General features: G+C 36.8%; 1 protein-coding gene across 2 annotated transcripts in view; it reads left to right on the top strand.

Moving 5' to 3' along the window:
• LOC135203638 (ADP-ribosylation factor-like protein 5A) overlaps positions 1–8,095 on the top strand; it is a 70,910-nt gene extending 62,815 nt beyond the window's left edge. Inside the window, exons 1-4 of one of the 2 annotated variants that reach the window (XM_064233475.1) lie at positions 306–329; positions 3,006–3,214; positions 4,875–5,110; positions 5,391–8,095. In XM_064233475.1, the coding sequence (XP_064089545.1) occupies positions 3,020–3,214; positions 4,875–5,110; positions 5,391–5,439 (480 nt within the window). In that variant the 5' untranslated portion in view covers positions 306–329; positions 3,006–3,019 and the 3' untranslated portion in view covers positions 5,440–8,095. Of the gene's footprint in view, positions 1–305; positions 330–3,005; positions 3,215–4,874; positions 5,111–5,390 lie in introns of those variants that run through there. The other variant, XM_064233474.1, reaches the window with a different exon arrangement.
• Positions 8,096–15,000: the final 6,905 nt, after the last annotated feature.

Here is a 15,000-nt window from a genome sequence, read left to right as displayed (position 1 = left end):
GTTAACTGTGAAAATGAGTATCTCTTCTGCTCAGGACGTTAACCAGTCACAGAAAGATACCATGCATGGTCTTGCGTGATTTCGTAATTGCCTCATTCTCTCTCTCTCTCTCTCTCTCTCTCTCTCTCTCTCTCTCTAAACCAGCTGGGTACACAACGATTTCAATGACGAAGTTTCCACGAAAGCCTTTGACAACAAAACATTTAAGCATCGTCACGATTGCCAGAAGACAGTGTTTACAAGTCTCTCAGGAACCACTGCATCTAGAATACATTTAATTCTTCTTCTTCTTCTTGTGACGTGACTAGACTGATGTAGAAAGATGAGTTGTACGTGGAGATTCTCAGTAGTGCATAGGCTAGGCATTTTTAGACTTTAGGGAAACAAGAGCTGAGAGGCCGTTTGGCCCAATATAATTGAAGCCTCGAAAAGCCTCGGTATTTTCGAGTACAAGAGTACTCTTGTACCTTTGTTCTGTCTCGAACCTAAACAATGTTTTATTTCTCTCTCTCTCTCTCTCTCTCTCTCTCTACAGTATTATGTACTACACACGTTATATATGAATGAATGAATTTTATCACGCAGTATATAGATATATTCATATTGTTTTTTTTACTTGTTTGCTTTTCTTAATTACTTTTAACAGATTATTCTTTACCATTGTGGTTTATAAATGTGCTATGTAGTAGCCCGCTGCTATACCAACTGTTGTAAAGAAGCAGTTTAGCTAATAATAATAATAATAATAATAATAATAATATCTAAAAGTTGCTAAACCAGACTTGTCTCAGTTATTGTGACTCAATTGTTGTTACTCAAAATTGACCATCACTGATCTTGACTAAAGTCATTGGTGACCTGCTTTCATAACTTATACGTATGCTTTATTGAATTCTGAATTCAGTTATCGTAACTGGTTTGTGTTAATCAGTTTCAGTCTATTTAATTAGAAGTTGACCTTCACCAGTTGCTTCGTCCCTGCCATTGTGTATGCTCAACCTTTGTTACAGGTGATGGTGTATATAAGATCAACTCCCAACCATAACTGATATTCTATTTGTGGTTGATCTATATAAAGGTTATGTCCGACTCTTGACTTTTGAGAACACTGCATTATTTTGTATTGAATACTGTATAGGCCTTAAGCCTAGTTGCTTCCAAGGACTTGGGTTAGAGTTCTAGGTCCAATATGCTTCATTAGTGTTATATTGTCAAGCCTAAGTAAGTTGCTTGCTTTGTCACTGCAGTTTGTTCCAACGCCTATAGTACTTACCTCGAACTACTTTTGATAGGAGAATCCTGGGATGTCAATCCCGGTACCTACCAGAAAAATCCAGTTATCCCTTCCACACCAAGCCACTGGATATAAGACCCAGGTCAGGTCATCAGTGCTTTCCTGGTCGCCGACACATTCACACGTGTCAGCGCTTCTCTGCGGTATTGACCCGATCTTACGCTTTGTCCATATCCTTTGTGTGTTAGAATTTCCCCCCCTTGTGTGTGTGTGTGTGTGTTTGCCCTTCGCTTGATAGAGTCCGATACCCCTCAACGCTGTTTGCCCGCTCCTGTCGGGATCATGGTGCAGGGCTTGGCCAGTGGGAGTCCTATGACAGCCCCACTGGTTTCGACCCGAGACCCTGATTCTAGCGGGGCTCCTGGTGCCACCGGAGAAATAGAGGGACAAACTCCTGGCCTTTTGCTTGGATGCATGGGTTGGCTTGTGAGGTCCCGCACTTGAAAGGGTGGAAGGATCTCAAATTTCAATATGTGCCCTCCTTCGTGGCTAAGACCCAGAACCCAGCAGTGTCAGATGCCAGGTTTGAGAAATTCTCTATTCTGGCCATAGCCAGATCAGGTGACCCACAAGATCTCTCATACCTGGTCTGGACAGTAAGGAAGTACCTCAGCAGGACAGCCGAGTTCAGGCCAAGTATTAGAAACCTTTTTGTGTCCACTGGCTGGAAGAAGGCAGTCTCAAGGAACCCTATCTCCTTTTGGCTAAGGGAGACGATCAGGAGGGCCTACGGAGGAATGGGTAAACCTCCCCCTAAGAGCACCAACTCCCATGAGATCAGGGGCATTGGCACCTCCCTAGCCTTCTCAAAGAACCTGGCAGTCAACCAGGTCCTGAGGGCCAGAGTGTGGAACAGAGTCCACATTCACTGCCCACTACCTATGGAATTGCACCCGCAAATCTCTCGACTCGTTCGCGATTGGGCCGGTGGTGGCTGCCCAACAGCAGATCTGAACCCCCACCTGGCATGGGGACTCCAGAGGGTGTAAGTGGCTGTATGAATGTGTATTCCTTTCCCCCTACCTTACCCTTATCCCTGGGTCTATCTGCATGATACATAGGATCCACCAAACCTTCAGGTAAGACTGTACAAATTACATTAGATGGAGCAAACCCTTACTTATTATGTCTGTTTATCTGGTATCCTCTCTCCCATACCAGCCAGCGGCATAGACGGCCCCTTCCCAGCCCCACGTATCTAACGAGCAGGGCTGGGACTTCAACGTTTGCTCCACTAACTACTCTCTGGGAGTCATGCCTCCCTGTGCTACCCCCACCTCCTAATGGATAAGTTTCCTATTAAAAGTAGTTTGAGGTAATTATATGGCGTCGGAACAAATCACAAATTCTTGGTGATTTGTATTTTTCTTAGCTATACTTACCTCAAACTACTTTAGGTTTCTGGCTCTCCCAACCTTCCCCTGGTACCTTAGTGCAAGAGCCTTAGGAGGTGGAAAGCACTGACGACCTGGGTCTTGGGTCGCATGGCCGTTGACCCTCAGGGCATGTATCTTGACGCTTCGGTGTCTTGGTGTGGAAGGGATATCCGGATGTTTCTGGTCGGTACCGGGGTTGACATCCCAGGATCCTCCTATTAAAAGTAGTTTGAGGTAAGAATAGCTAGGAAAAATACAAATTACCAAAAATGTGTGATTTTTTTAAAATTTGACCAGCATCCTAAAAACTGATGCTATTCATTTACATTTTACAGAGCACAAGATCGTCATGGTAGGTCTGGACAATGCAGGCAAAACAACGATACTGTACCAGCTGCTGATGAACGAAGTTGTGCACACTTCGCCAACCATAGGCAGCAACGTTGAGGAGGTGGTTTGGAAGAACCTCCACTTCATCATGTGGGACTTGGGGGGCCAGGAATCCCTCCGCTCTGCATGGAATACCTACTATACTAACACAGAGGTGAGTTGTCTTGTGTCTGGTCAGTGTTTGGTGTGTTGCTTGGTCTTTGATCTGTATTCTACACTGCAGCTTTTATCTAACAAAAGTGGAAGAAGAATTCAAGGTTGATTTTTACGTATGGTTTTCTAAAAGGGCTCTCTCCTGCTCTCTCCTCTCCTCTCTCTTCTCATATCTCTCTGTCATCTCTCTCTCTATCTCTCTCTCTCTCTCTTCTCTCTCTCTCTCTCTCTCTCTCTCTCTCTCTCTCTCTCTCTCTCTCTCTCCCTCTCTCTTCTCTCCTCTCCCCTTCTCCTCTCTCTCTCAGTACAGTTTTTTCTAAATTGCTCAACTGATTTCTGCAAAAATGACAACAAATACATTAACCCCCAAATTCAGAAGGACATATCTGTTATGTTTGAATTAGACATTGAATGAATCTGGTTTAAATATAGTATAGAAAAATAGCAAAAAATTATCATCAGAAATCCTGGAAATGTTGTGTATTTTGAGTAAAAGCAACTAGTATTTTGCTATGCAAGTGGCAGTTAGGTAGCACAGTTATGTTACTTCACTGAAGATTAGCTAAGTAGAGTTTAATGTACATATAAAAATAGTAGTAAAAAATTTTGAAACTGATAAAACTATTAATATCCAGAAGTTATGTTAAGTGCTTTCATAATGTGACTTCTAGATTCATGCCTCTTATAGTAATTTTGGGAGTGTAAACTAATGTACAAATGTTCAAATGAAATTTACATTTTTTATGCAGATCCTGTTCATTCAAGGCCCTGAGATATTGTAGCACATGTCTTCTCATTCATTGATACAGGACATTGGGTTTACAGAATATGGAGGATTTATTCAATTTTTTGTATTGACCTGTCTTCTTAATTTTCTTTGGATTCAGTTAACAGCATTTTTATCTGTGTAATGTACTATTGCAGTGATGCAAGGCGATTTAATGTAATTTTCTCAACACGATCCATATGAATGCTGTTACACTTTTCGATTAATCCATATACGTATTCCCAGGGTTATTCATGTAATCATTTATAATGATATAATTTCTAAGAAGAATCAGATAATTATAGGGTATACATGTGTGCCCGCACCGTAAGTAAATGTATACTACATAATTATTTTAATTGCATATTGGTTAGGTTTTGAAGTTGTACAGACATCACCCTACCATCCTACTTATCAACGAGCTATGTTCCGGACAGAACAGCCGATTGTATGTCTCTTCAGTACACTATACTACGTTGTTTGAATGTTAGTAATAGGGTTGTGTCTGTATTCAAGTTATGATTCCAAGCTAAAAGTGATATTTATTTTTTTATTAATTTGTTTGTGGGTATCAAAGCTGTCAGTTCTCAGACCAGAGAACTGTATTTGATGACAGCACATATTCAGATCAGAGAACTGTATTTGTTGACAGCACCTATTCAGTAATTTGAGGCTGAGAAGCAGATTCATGATCTGATAGAGAACATATAGAAAATAGTGGCCAAGTTGATGGATTATAGCTGTGTTGGTGTTTTATTAAGTGAACTTGTATTATTTTTTTTTTCCATATGTGAATCAGAAATGGTGATTAAAGCTGAGTTCACACAACAAATAGGTCCTTTTTAATACCAGTCAATTAAGGTATCATTTTACATACCTGTCCCTCCCTTTCCAGTTTGTTATTGTGGTCATAGACTCGACAGACCGCGAAAGGCTGAGCATCACTCGAGAAGAGCTCTACAAAATGCTGGCGCACGAAGAATTGTCTCGGGCAGCTGTTCTTATATATGCTAACAAGCAGGACATCAAAGGATCGATGACGGCTGCAGAAATATCCCGTCTGCTTAACCTGACGTCCATTAAAAAACACAAATGGCAAATTCAGGGTTGCTGTGCTCTAACAGGAGAAGGGTAAGTCTTAAGATTGTTTTATAGTAATCTTTAATAAGCATCCTTCTGTTACTCGTTTGCTTATTTGATGTATTGAAAGGAAGCTTTTTCAGTGATATGTGTGTACATAATTTCCAAGTTTCCATAGGTCTTGAAAATCAAAGGTAATTGGATACTCAACAGAAACCAAGAGCCTTAAAAATCATAGTGTAAGACAGAAAAAGCCTTAAATGTACCATTTATCCCATATGATAATGAAAGAAAAGAAAAAATGTTTACTGGAGTCCTGTCTATTTTTCAGATTGTATCAGGGACTTGAATGGATTGGCAGTACATTGAAAAGTAAATGACAAAACTACGGCTGAATTCTGTAGCAAGATTAGACCTCTCAAGCTGTGATTGTCTTCACTAAGGTGTGTTTTAACAGTTCTCTATTTAGAATGGGGACAGACACTCATTGGTTCTCAGAGACCAAACATTAAAGAGACTATTCCAAGTGAAGGAATTTGATGTATAATAAGTGTCGTAACCAACAGACAAGAGTGACGGTGCCATCCATTTTACCCCAGCCTTGCTCTCTCGTGTTGAGCAGTCCTCTTGTAAGAGGAGAGAAGGCTAAGACTCGAAGAGATTATTCACCATTTTTTAATAAGTACGTGTTATTATTGATCTCTTTTTCTCAATACATTTTGTGCATACTATAGTAGCTTTGTAGCTTCCGGTTTAAGTAAAATGTGACGCTTCGTCAAGTTCGGGACGTTGCGGTACGTTGTGATGATAGCCAAAGGAGCATAATGTTCGTTCTTCCACGTTTAAATTGTTGCAATAGACATCATCATCTTTCATCATCATTTGAAAACTAGTTTTGTTTCACATGCTCATGAAGTACAGTAGTTACGTTGCAAAAGGACACTTGAAAGGCATGCAGCATACAGCACAGTATAAGATTTTGTGAGGAAGTGAATTCTTTTTTGTACTAAACATCAGTGCAGTCAGTTCTTAGTGCTTTTTCATCAGCATTTCAAAGTCATATTGGGCAAAGATACTTTGGATTTTACTGGTACGTCCAGTAAACTTTCAGTTTTGAAAACTGCATCCAAGTGTAATTAGTGTCAATCCGAGGTTTTTCTGTGGATATCTAAAAATTTTAGTCACAAGGTGACCCTAGCAAAGGCACCTAGATATCAGCATGTCAGTGTTTCTCCTTTTGAAGTTCAAGGATGTATTAATTGAAATTGAATCCAGAAAACCAGGATTAACTTGTTCTTCAAGCATGAAAAAGTAGATGGTTAATATTCCTGACGTGTAAGGAGGATATACTGTGCATTTTATTGCAGTAGTGGATTTTTCTACAATATCCTTTTTTTAAAGTATTTTAAAAAATATAGGTTTAAATAAAGTATTGGGTGCCGTACATTGTATCGTCATATATCTTGTTTGTATATTTATATGTGTGTGTGTGCATGGGAGGGATTCATCGCATTGTTTCAAGCATGAATCACTACTTTTCATTCCTGTTCTTTTCGTGGATGAACGTGTGTTGCTATACTACTTGATTATTGGTGGTGACGACTGCGATGAATATTACGAAAGTCGCGACGTAGAGTTTTAGATTCCAGTTTTATTCCTTTATGAGGTGAGGTAACCACAATGAGTTATTTTTATAAGTAAACACTTCATTCAGTGATTTAGACAAGTCTTTTACCTTTGAAGAACTAATTTATACAGTATCCATAGTACTGTTTCACTGTGCATCACATTTGCTGCTGTCTGGTGTAAGAACAAGTGCGGTTAAGTGATGTTTCAAGAATTGTCTTGTGAAGACTAATTGTGAAGTGTCTGTGTAATGGTGAACTGACAAGGTTTTCTTGAAGTTACTAAAATGAAAAGGACTGGTTTTGAAATGTTACTTCAGATGAGTTCATTTTTGTAAGTGTGTTCAATGCAAAAAGCTAGTGGAAGATCTAAGAGTTGCATCATATACTACTGTTTATTGCATTATGCTACCATTGTTACATTTCATGACAAACTATGGAAAATATGCCATATGTTTGTATTTTGTCTGGATGTAATATCAGTCATAGCAAATCTGGGATTGTTATTCTTTCATTATAAAACTGATCTGCAAATTGAATATGCATTAGAAGCAGAAGTATTACAGAAATAATTTTCATCATTTAGTCAGCAAATGATGGACAGTCGTCGCACGATCTGGTGACTGAATTTTTTTCTTGAATAATTGAAAAGAGCATTACATTAAATGTATCCTAAGAATCTTGCAGGGATCTACATAAGTTTCTTTTCCTTTATATTTAGACATGAGTACTTGTTTGTATGTTAATGATTTTTATGTGATTAACCCCAGTATTTTATGAAACTAGCATTTTTAAGTTTAGCATCAACTCAAATTGTTATGCTATTGGAGCTTTGTGCTTACCATATTTTCTGTTACTGTAATAATAACTATTTCTTATACAGTTACTTAAAAAATTAAAAACTGCTGTCATGGTTTACTATACAAATGAGTGTAACTGAAAGTTGGCCAAAGCAGATCTTGCATCTTGCTTTCTTCCTTTGTGGAATTTTATGTATGAAATAGTTACTGGTAATATTGTAGCTTCCTAATATGTTACAAAGGCACAGGCAGAGAAGGAATGAACATTAAACCTCATCTGAGCCAAGAGAATGAGCGTATTGTATGTGTGACGAGTTCTTCACACTGTTAAGGCAAAGTCTGGAAATGAAATGTTGCAGGTACGGAAACAGACATTGCAGCTGCTGTGGTGCAACTTTTTTTTTGTCATTCCCTTAAAAATCAATGGACTACATATCTTAAAAAAAAAAAAAAAGAATAAAAGTTTTGAATTTTGAACTGTTGTATGTCAGTAAAAGATTTTGCCTGACAATCAGACATGTTGTCTGCATTTTTTTAATGTCTGGAAAATGTTTCATAAATGTATATAGGAAAAGAGATGTTTATTTTGAATAAAAAGCCCTTTTAAATGACTTGTGTTTTGTTCATTGTATCCTTGAATAGAAGTGTCATTCTTTTTCCATCACTGCTGAAGTTGCAAGGTTAATATCCAATCGTAGTTTGGATGTGTGTGTTGCAAGGATATTTTAAAAGATGGGGTGAACAGAATTTGATAAAATGGTACATGCTTGTTCATTACGTGAGCTCCACCAGATGCCAAACATTTTGGTACCTTAAGAAATGATGATCATGTGTAATGTAACTGGAGAAGAATTGATGATCATGTAATGTAACGAGAAGAATTGATGATCATGTAATGTAACTGGAGAAGAATTGATGATCATCTAATTAACTGGAGAAGAAGAGAAGAATTGATGATCATTGGAGGATGTTTCCACTCATGTTTTCTCCCAAATCAAGAGGGTCATCTAAGATATGAATTCATCAAGAAAATGCACAAATACATATGTCGATTTAATGGCAGCTACATACATATTTCTGGCTTAGGGAGGTATTCTAGTCACAAAATTTTTCTAGCCCAGTGTAGGAACTTTATTCCTTTTGTTAAACTAAAGAGCACTAAAGTATATGTCCACTGATAATAGCATATAATTACCCGAACTTTATTAATATTCAATATGCTTAGATTTGTTGTACAACTCTTATTTGAGTTCAGAATTGATTTTATAGCCTACCTATAAAATCAGTAGAGCACATACCTCCAAAATAACTTGTAGGATATGAACCGAAATGTGTACATGTATGTACTTTATAAGTACACAGTATGTATAGTATTATGCATATATACTGTACGTATATGCATATGAAAAACCTCCAAGAAGACGATATAATTTAAACTGCAAAAAGGTTATTATAATGGTAATGGTAACAATACCATTGTCACTACGTACACAGAAATTCATAAGAATAAGATTAAAGTTTCTGGGAGAACTAGACGCTTCTTTTATATGCTAAAGAAGAGGCTACTCAGAATCAAAGGTCTTGCAAATAAACAGCTGTCAAATGCAGTTGTATCCCAGTGCAGGGAATCGTGAAGTTTGGGAATGACATGAGGTCAACAAAGTAAGTTATAGGTGTTTTTTGGGTCAGCTTTTACCGTTAGGGTTGGTTAAGTTTCTAACAATGGTATACCTACCATACAACTAAGACTGATGGTTCCATATTTATGTTGTGTGTATTTTGCTGCTTACAAATAAGGGTTTTTATTTCTGGAAAGGACCAGTTTTAACAGAAAATACTGTAATAATGAAAACTGTTTTAATGATAATTCTATTGACTAGAATTTCTATTGAAGCTTCAAAACTGAGTTTAAATGATCACTTCATTGATTAGAATTGTTCTTGAAGCTTCAAAACAATTTTATTTAAACTATTCATGCACAACAAGTTAAGTATCTTAAATGTAAATGCTGAAATATACTGAATAATTCTTATGTAACCATTAGATTGGTATATGAGAATGCAGACAAAACAAATGTAAATATCGGTGTAATCACTTTTTTAATAAGATCATGAGTGAAAGATAAGCATCCCTTCAGGGAAGCACCAATAAAGCCTCTTCTATTAAACAAAAAACCTTATGAATGAATCTGACACTGTCAGAATAATGAATTAAAATTAGTTTAGGGTGTGTCATTCTTTTAAAAAATTAATATAATCTTTCTGTTATTGCATCTTTGAATTGTTTACACTTATCTAATCTTTAGATATGAGATAAATATTCAATATGGGCAGTCCCCGGGTTACGATGGGGGTTCCGTTCTTGAGACGCGTTGTAACCCGAAAATTGTCGTAAGCTGGGACATCGTCAAAAATCCTAAGAAAACCTTACATTTAATGCTTTAGGTCCATTAAAAACTATGTAAAATGCATTTTTATTGCATTTTTCATAAAAAAAACTTCAAATATTGATTATTTTGCATTATTGGTGTCATATTTCTTCTGGCAGATCAGCGTTGTAGGCGCTGTAACCCTGAAACATGCGTCGTAACCCTGGAAATAATTTGGGATTAATATAATTGAAAAGCGCTTTACATCGTAAGCCGAACCCGTCGTAACCCGGGGACTGCCTGTATCTGCTGTGAAGGGAATGTTGTCATTGCTGTTTTTACAGTCTGCTGAAGAGCAAGAGCCTGTGCCAGCACAAGGCTAGCTTAATCTACATGGTCATGGTTTAATATAAGCCAGCATTATAATTACACAAGCTCTTGCTCTTGAACTGGCCTGTAGAATGTAGAAAAGGCACATCATCACCACATAATTATTTTGTTTTTTCTGGTTCAAACGAATTGATTGAGAAATTCTAGATGACAATGTCATATAGCAATCGCATAAATATCAATATTTTTGAATTGATTGAGAAGTTCTAAACGGCAATTTCATATAGAAATCACATAAAAATCATCAATGTTTTCAATTTCTTTAATTGATAAGCTTAGACCATATTAGAATTTGTTAGATACTGTATATATCTTCATGAAAACAATTCCTTCAGTCCAGCTCAATGAGAATTAAGAATTTTTCTTTGTGGTCTACTCAAACCACTTGAGGGTACAGCAGTCCCCTGGTTACAGCGGTTCCGTTCCTGGCTGGGCACTGGAAGCTGAAAATCGCCCTAACCCGAATCATCATCATTATATGTAATGGGAATAAATAGCAACAGCGCCATAAGTCCGGGTTACAGGACCATAAAGCGGGTTAAACTAAGCTGATTATCATCATGCTCAGGACATCCCACTGGAAGTGCTAGGTACAAAGAAAATCTCATAATAGAGATATGTTGAAACAAAATAGGACAAAGGAGACGTACAATAAATAGTACAGTGAACATATGAATAAGCAATGCCATGAAGGAAATAAGGAAAATAAATTGAAAGATTAAGATTGGTATACTTGGTAAAAATTTTAGTTTTCAAGTGCTAGATGATCAACTTGACTTCTCACAATCATAAAGATTTCGTTACTGTTATATTACAAAAATATCATCTATAATATTGAGTAGAGGTGCATAGGAAAGATATAAATATACATACATATTTTGTGGGGGCTGTTGGCAATAGTTGCTGTGATGCCAAGTTGTAAGATCAACAGATGAATTTGAGCAAGAATTGTCATTTTTATTGCTTTGCCTGACAACATGTTCTTGTTTATTTATAGCATGTAAATTGCCATTTTAATCTTCAATATATTTGATATTTAACAAGAGAGCTGTTGTAAGATATGACTTCATAATCTAATAAGAGTCAGAATTAATTGTGTTTAAAGATCAGAAAGAGTTAGTACTAGATTCAACATTAACTGTCAAGAATTTAGTTACTACTTCAGTCTTTAAAAGGCCCAATTAGGGTAGGCTACTCATGTAGACTTTGCAGTGTGCATTTACTACGGAGCGTCGGATAAGACTTATGATAAGATAAAGTAACATGAGATGAAGTAATTTATTCATTCTTAACAATATACAAACCGTGAATGAAAGGTAAGATTGACAACGATATTCTAACAAAACGAGGACCTGGACTTCAATTAAGTAGTTACTCAAGGCCTTCATTCAACTGCATTTAACTGCCTCTGACATTATAATAAGCAGGTAATGATATACTTATATGACTAAATTGTTCAGGGAGAATTCAGTTGTCTCCGAAATACTGTATAACGCTGTAAAATCTACCCTTATCATTTTTTTATGGGCTACTTTTATTAGAAATAATATATATATATATAATATATATATATAATATATATATATATATATATATATATATATATATACACTGCATATTAAAACATTTATATATGTAATTTTTTGTCCCTTTTAAATTCTAGAGTAGGCTTTTGAATAAACCCCCTTGTTTTATTATTTATGCTTTTATCTTCTCATAGAAGGGACATGGCCCAACAAACTAATAAACTTCAATATCCAATTAAGCATTGTGCCAGGTTTGGTAGAAATTGGTCGAGTTGTTTCGGAGAAAAAGTCGAAAATGTGAACCATTAAACTTAATAAATTATGAAAAGTTTATTGTTTTCATCACTCCATGAATTGAATAGTTGCCGAAAATTAAAGAGAGAGAGAGAGAGAGAGAGAGAGAGAGAGAGAGAGAGAGAGAGAGAGAGAGAGAGAGAGGGAGAGAGAGAGAGAGAGAGAGAATTGTTACAATATTAAAGAAATCAAACCAATGTCCAGATTAAAAAGCCAAGTTATATCAAGACACCCGCCCTTCTCTCTCTCTCTCTGTATGGGCCCCGTGATAACATATGGTCAATTTAATCACTGTATATAAACATCGCTAAAGGTTTTACTTCAGCAAATGGCCTTACAGTCAACGAGCATCTAAGTATGTGCAAATAATGCTGTGTGCCAAGTTAGAATAATTACCCATAATCTGACAAGAATGATTTTAAATATATAATAACAGTGATACGATGATTGGTTGGTATGTGTTGAGGCAATGTCTTTACAACGGCTCCTCTTAATCGCCAGAGTTATTTTTCATTGTGAAGCTCTATTTTTTTTCTTTTTCCCACATGTTAGTTAAGTTCTCTTTTCTTATTTCAATGTGCTCTTCATTAAATAGCCATTTTCCAACAATATCATTTTCATTTTCTTCATAAGGTTGTTGAAGGCCAATTGATTTAAATTGTCACGTGTATCTAGATTGTGTATGTTACTGTTACTGTCTGTATTTTGTATACCTACTATTCCATGTATATGGCCCTGAGCTGAAATAAAGGTTATTATTATTAATAATATTTTAAGTTCTTCTCTGTTGATGATAAAAAAACAGAGCTTTCAGTTTCCTGGACTCTGATTGGTCAGTCGGTTCTTGGCTCTGATTGGCTTGTGTCGACCTCACGTCTCCGTTTGTAAACAATGGACGCGGCAAAGTTGTCTACTTGTCATGTCCACGGTTAATTTAAACCGATTGTACATAAAATGTTATTTTAAGGTAAGGTTGATTGTATAACGCGTAACTTTAGTTCCTGGAGATTTTTATTAGCTTTTTTGAATGGTATTTAAGCGTTTTGTAGGCTTACTGTGGCTAGTATGGTGGAGTTGATCGACAGGTTGTTGGCAATCGTATCCATTTTTAGGTCTAAATTTAATTTCAATTAGGACTAATTGTACTTTTAAGGTGAGCGTGATTGTAAGAAATATAAAAGTAACAATTGGAGATTGTCATGGGCCTATTTTAAATGATGTTTAAGCCTTTGGCAGGCCGATTGTGTCGTACGTTTGATTTGACAAGTAGGCTAGCTAGGTAGCTTGCTTACCTACTTCCTAGGTACTTAAATTTGAGTCAGAGTCGAGTTACTTTTTCAATAACGAATATTTTCAAATTAATCATCATAAATATGTAAAATATTGATGTTTTACTACTTATTTAAAAATTAGCCAAGAGCACGCTTCTCGTCATCTTCTACCCAAACAGCTGTTTACGCCTGGCTTGTTGTTGGTGAGAAATCGTGTTTCGATTGTTGTGATAAAAGTGCTCCAGCGTCTGTGGGTACAAGTGGTGTGCGGATTTATCACAGGAAATGGAAAGTTTGTTGACACAAGCGACTCCGTAAACATCGAGATGGCGTCAATCTTCGAAACATTTTTAGTTGTAAGTAAAAATTTCTAAAGCGTTTTGGTGAGATTTCCACTGCCGTGGGCGCCATTTTCAGTACCCTCTGTTTAAATCTTAAAATTTGGCCTTAATTTCTAACTTTGGAGAAAATACTTACTTCGAAAGGAGAGTAGAGGTCTTTAGCTCCGTTTCTCACCAACAACAAGTCGCGACGATGGCCCATCTCGGGTGTCAGGACGCGTTATAATGTACTTTTTCGGAGGGTGGCTTGCATTGATTGTAGGTGGCCTGCTTGGCCTGCTGTGATGTTCTACCCTAATTATTTTTCTGAATTAGAACGTTCTTTCAAGTTCTGTATTATGACGTCACGACATCTTGACTTTCGTACCTATTGTAAATAATTGCTATACTCAACTGTCATTGCAGAACAGTTTACCAGTTATTCATGCAGATTGTTATCAGCTATACATGTAATTGTTATAATCGTAATGCGCATATATATCTTTATTATTTACTTTTTGGATATATGAAGATGTTTTACTGCTGGATTATCGCCGTAGTGTGACGCAATCGTTTTTCGGCCCGTCCATGGGCCTCTGTCTGTTTTCGCACCATAAGAAATTATGGGGCCGAATTTGCAACATGACCAGAAAGTCGTTAAAAGAGGAAAAAAGTTAGCATTGAGGGGCATATGTTTTGACTGAGAAAAATACAAATTTATTCAATAGCTAGCTTGTAAAAAATACTTGGTTAAAAATAAAAAACTTGATTGACAACTAAGCAGCATGTCTACTATGGGTTTCAGAGACAGTGCAAGCAGGTTTTTGGGCAATACCTATTTCTGTAACGAACACTCTTAACAGAACGAGATTTTGTTTTTATAGTGCATTACACCCAGTGCCGTAATTTATAAGGGTATCGTGAATCACTAATCGTAAAGAATAACGACACTTGTCCTTGTACCAAGAGACAAAACTCCATTATGCAGAAAATGGATACGAACACGCGTATAAAGCTCCACCTACCCTCTCCCCAACCCCGCCCCCCCCTCCACCGCCATCCCTTTTCTTCTTCGTTCCTCCTCTCTCTCTCTCTCTCTCTCTCTCTCTCTCTCTCTCTCTCTCTCTCTCTCTCTCTCTCTGTTGCCATTCGGTATGTGTTGACCCTCCAAACTGGGTATAAGACTACACACAAAACGTTGAAATTGGTGAAATTAGGCTATGTATTGGAAGTATATAATTAAACATAAATATTCAAGCAATTTTATCCATTATTGCATTACTATGACAACTAGAATTCATGGAAACAGTTTATAATAACCTGGTTTAAGCGTCACCCACGTAATAA

This window comes from Macrobrachium nipponense, chromosome 36, assembly GCF_015104395.2.
Source record: "Macrobrachium nipponense isolate FS-2020 chromosome 36, ASM1510439v2, whole genome shotgun sequence".
Taxonomy (NCBI): Eukaryota; Metazoa; Arthropoda; class Malacostraca; order Decapoda; family Palaemonidae; genus Macrobrachium; species Macrobrachium nipponense.
Note: the sequence above shows the minus strand (reverse complement) of the source record. Positions and strands in the feature narration are given on the sequence as shown.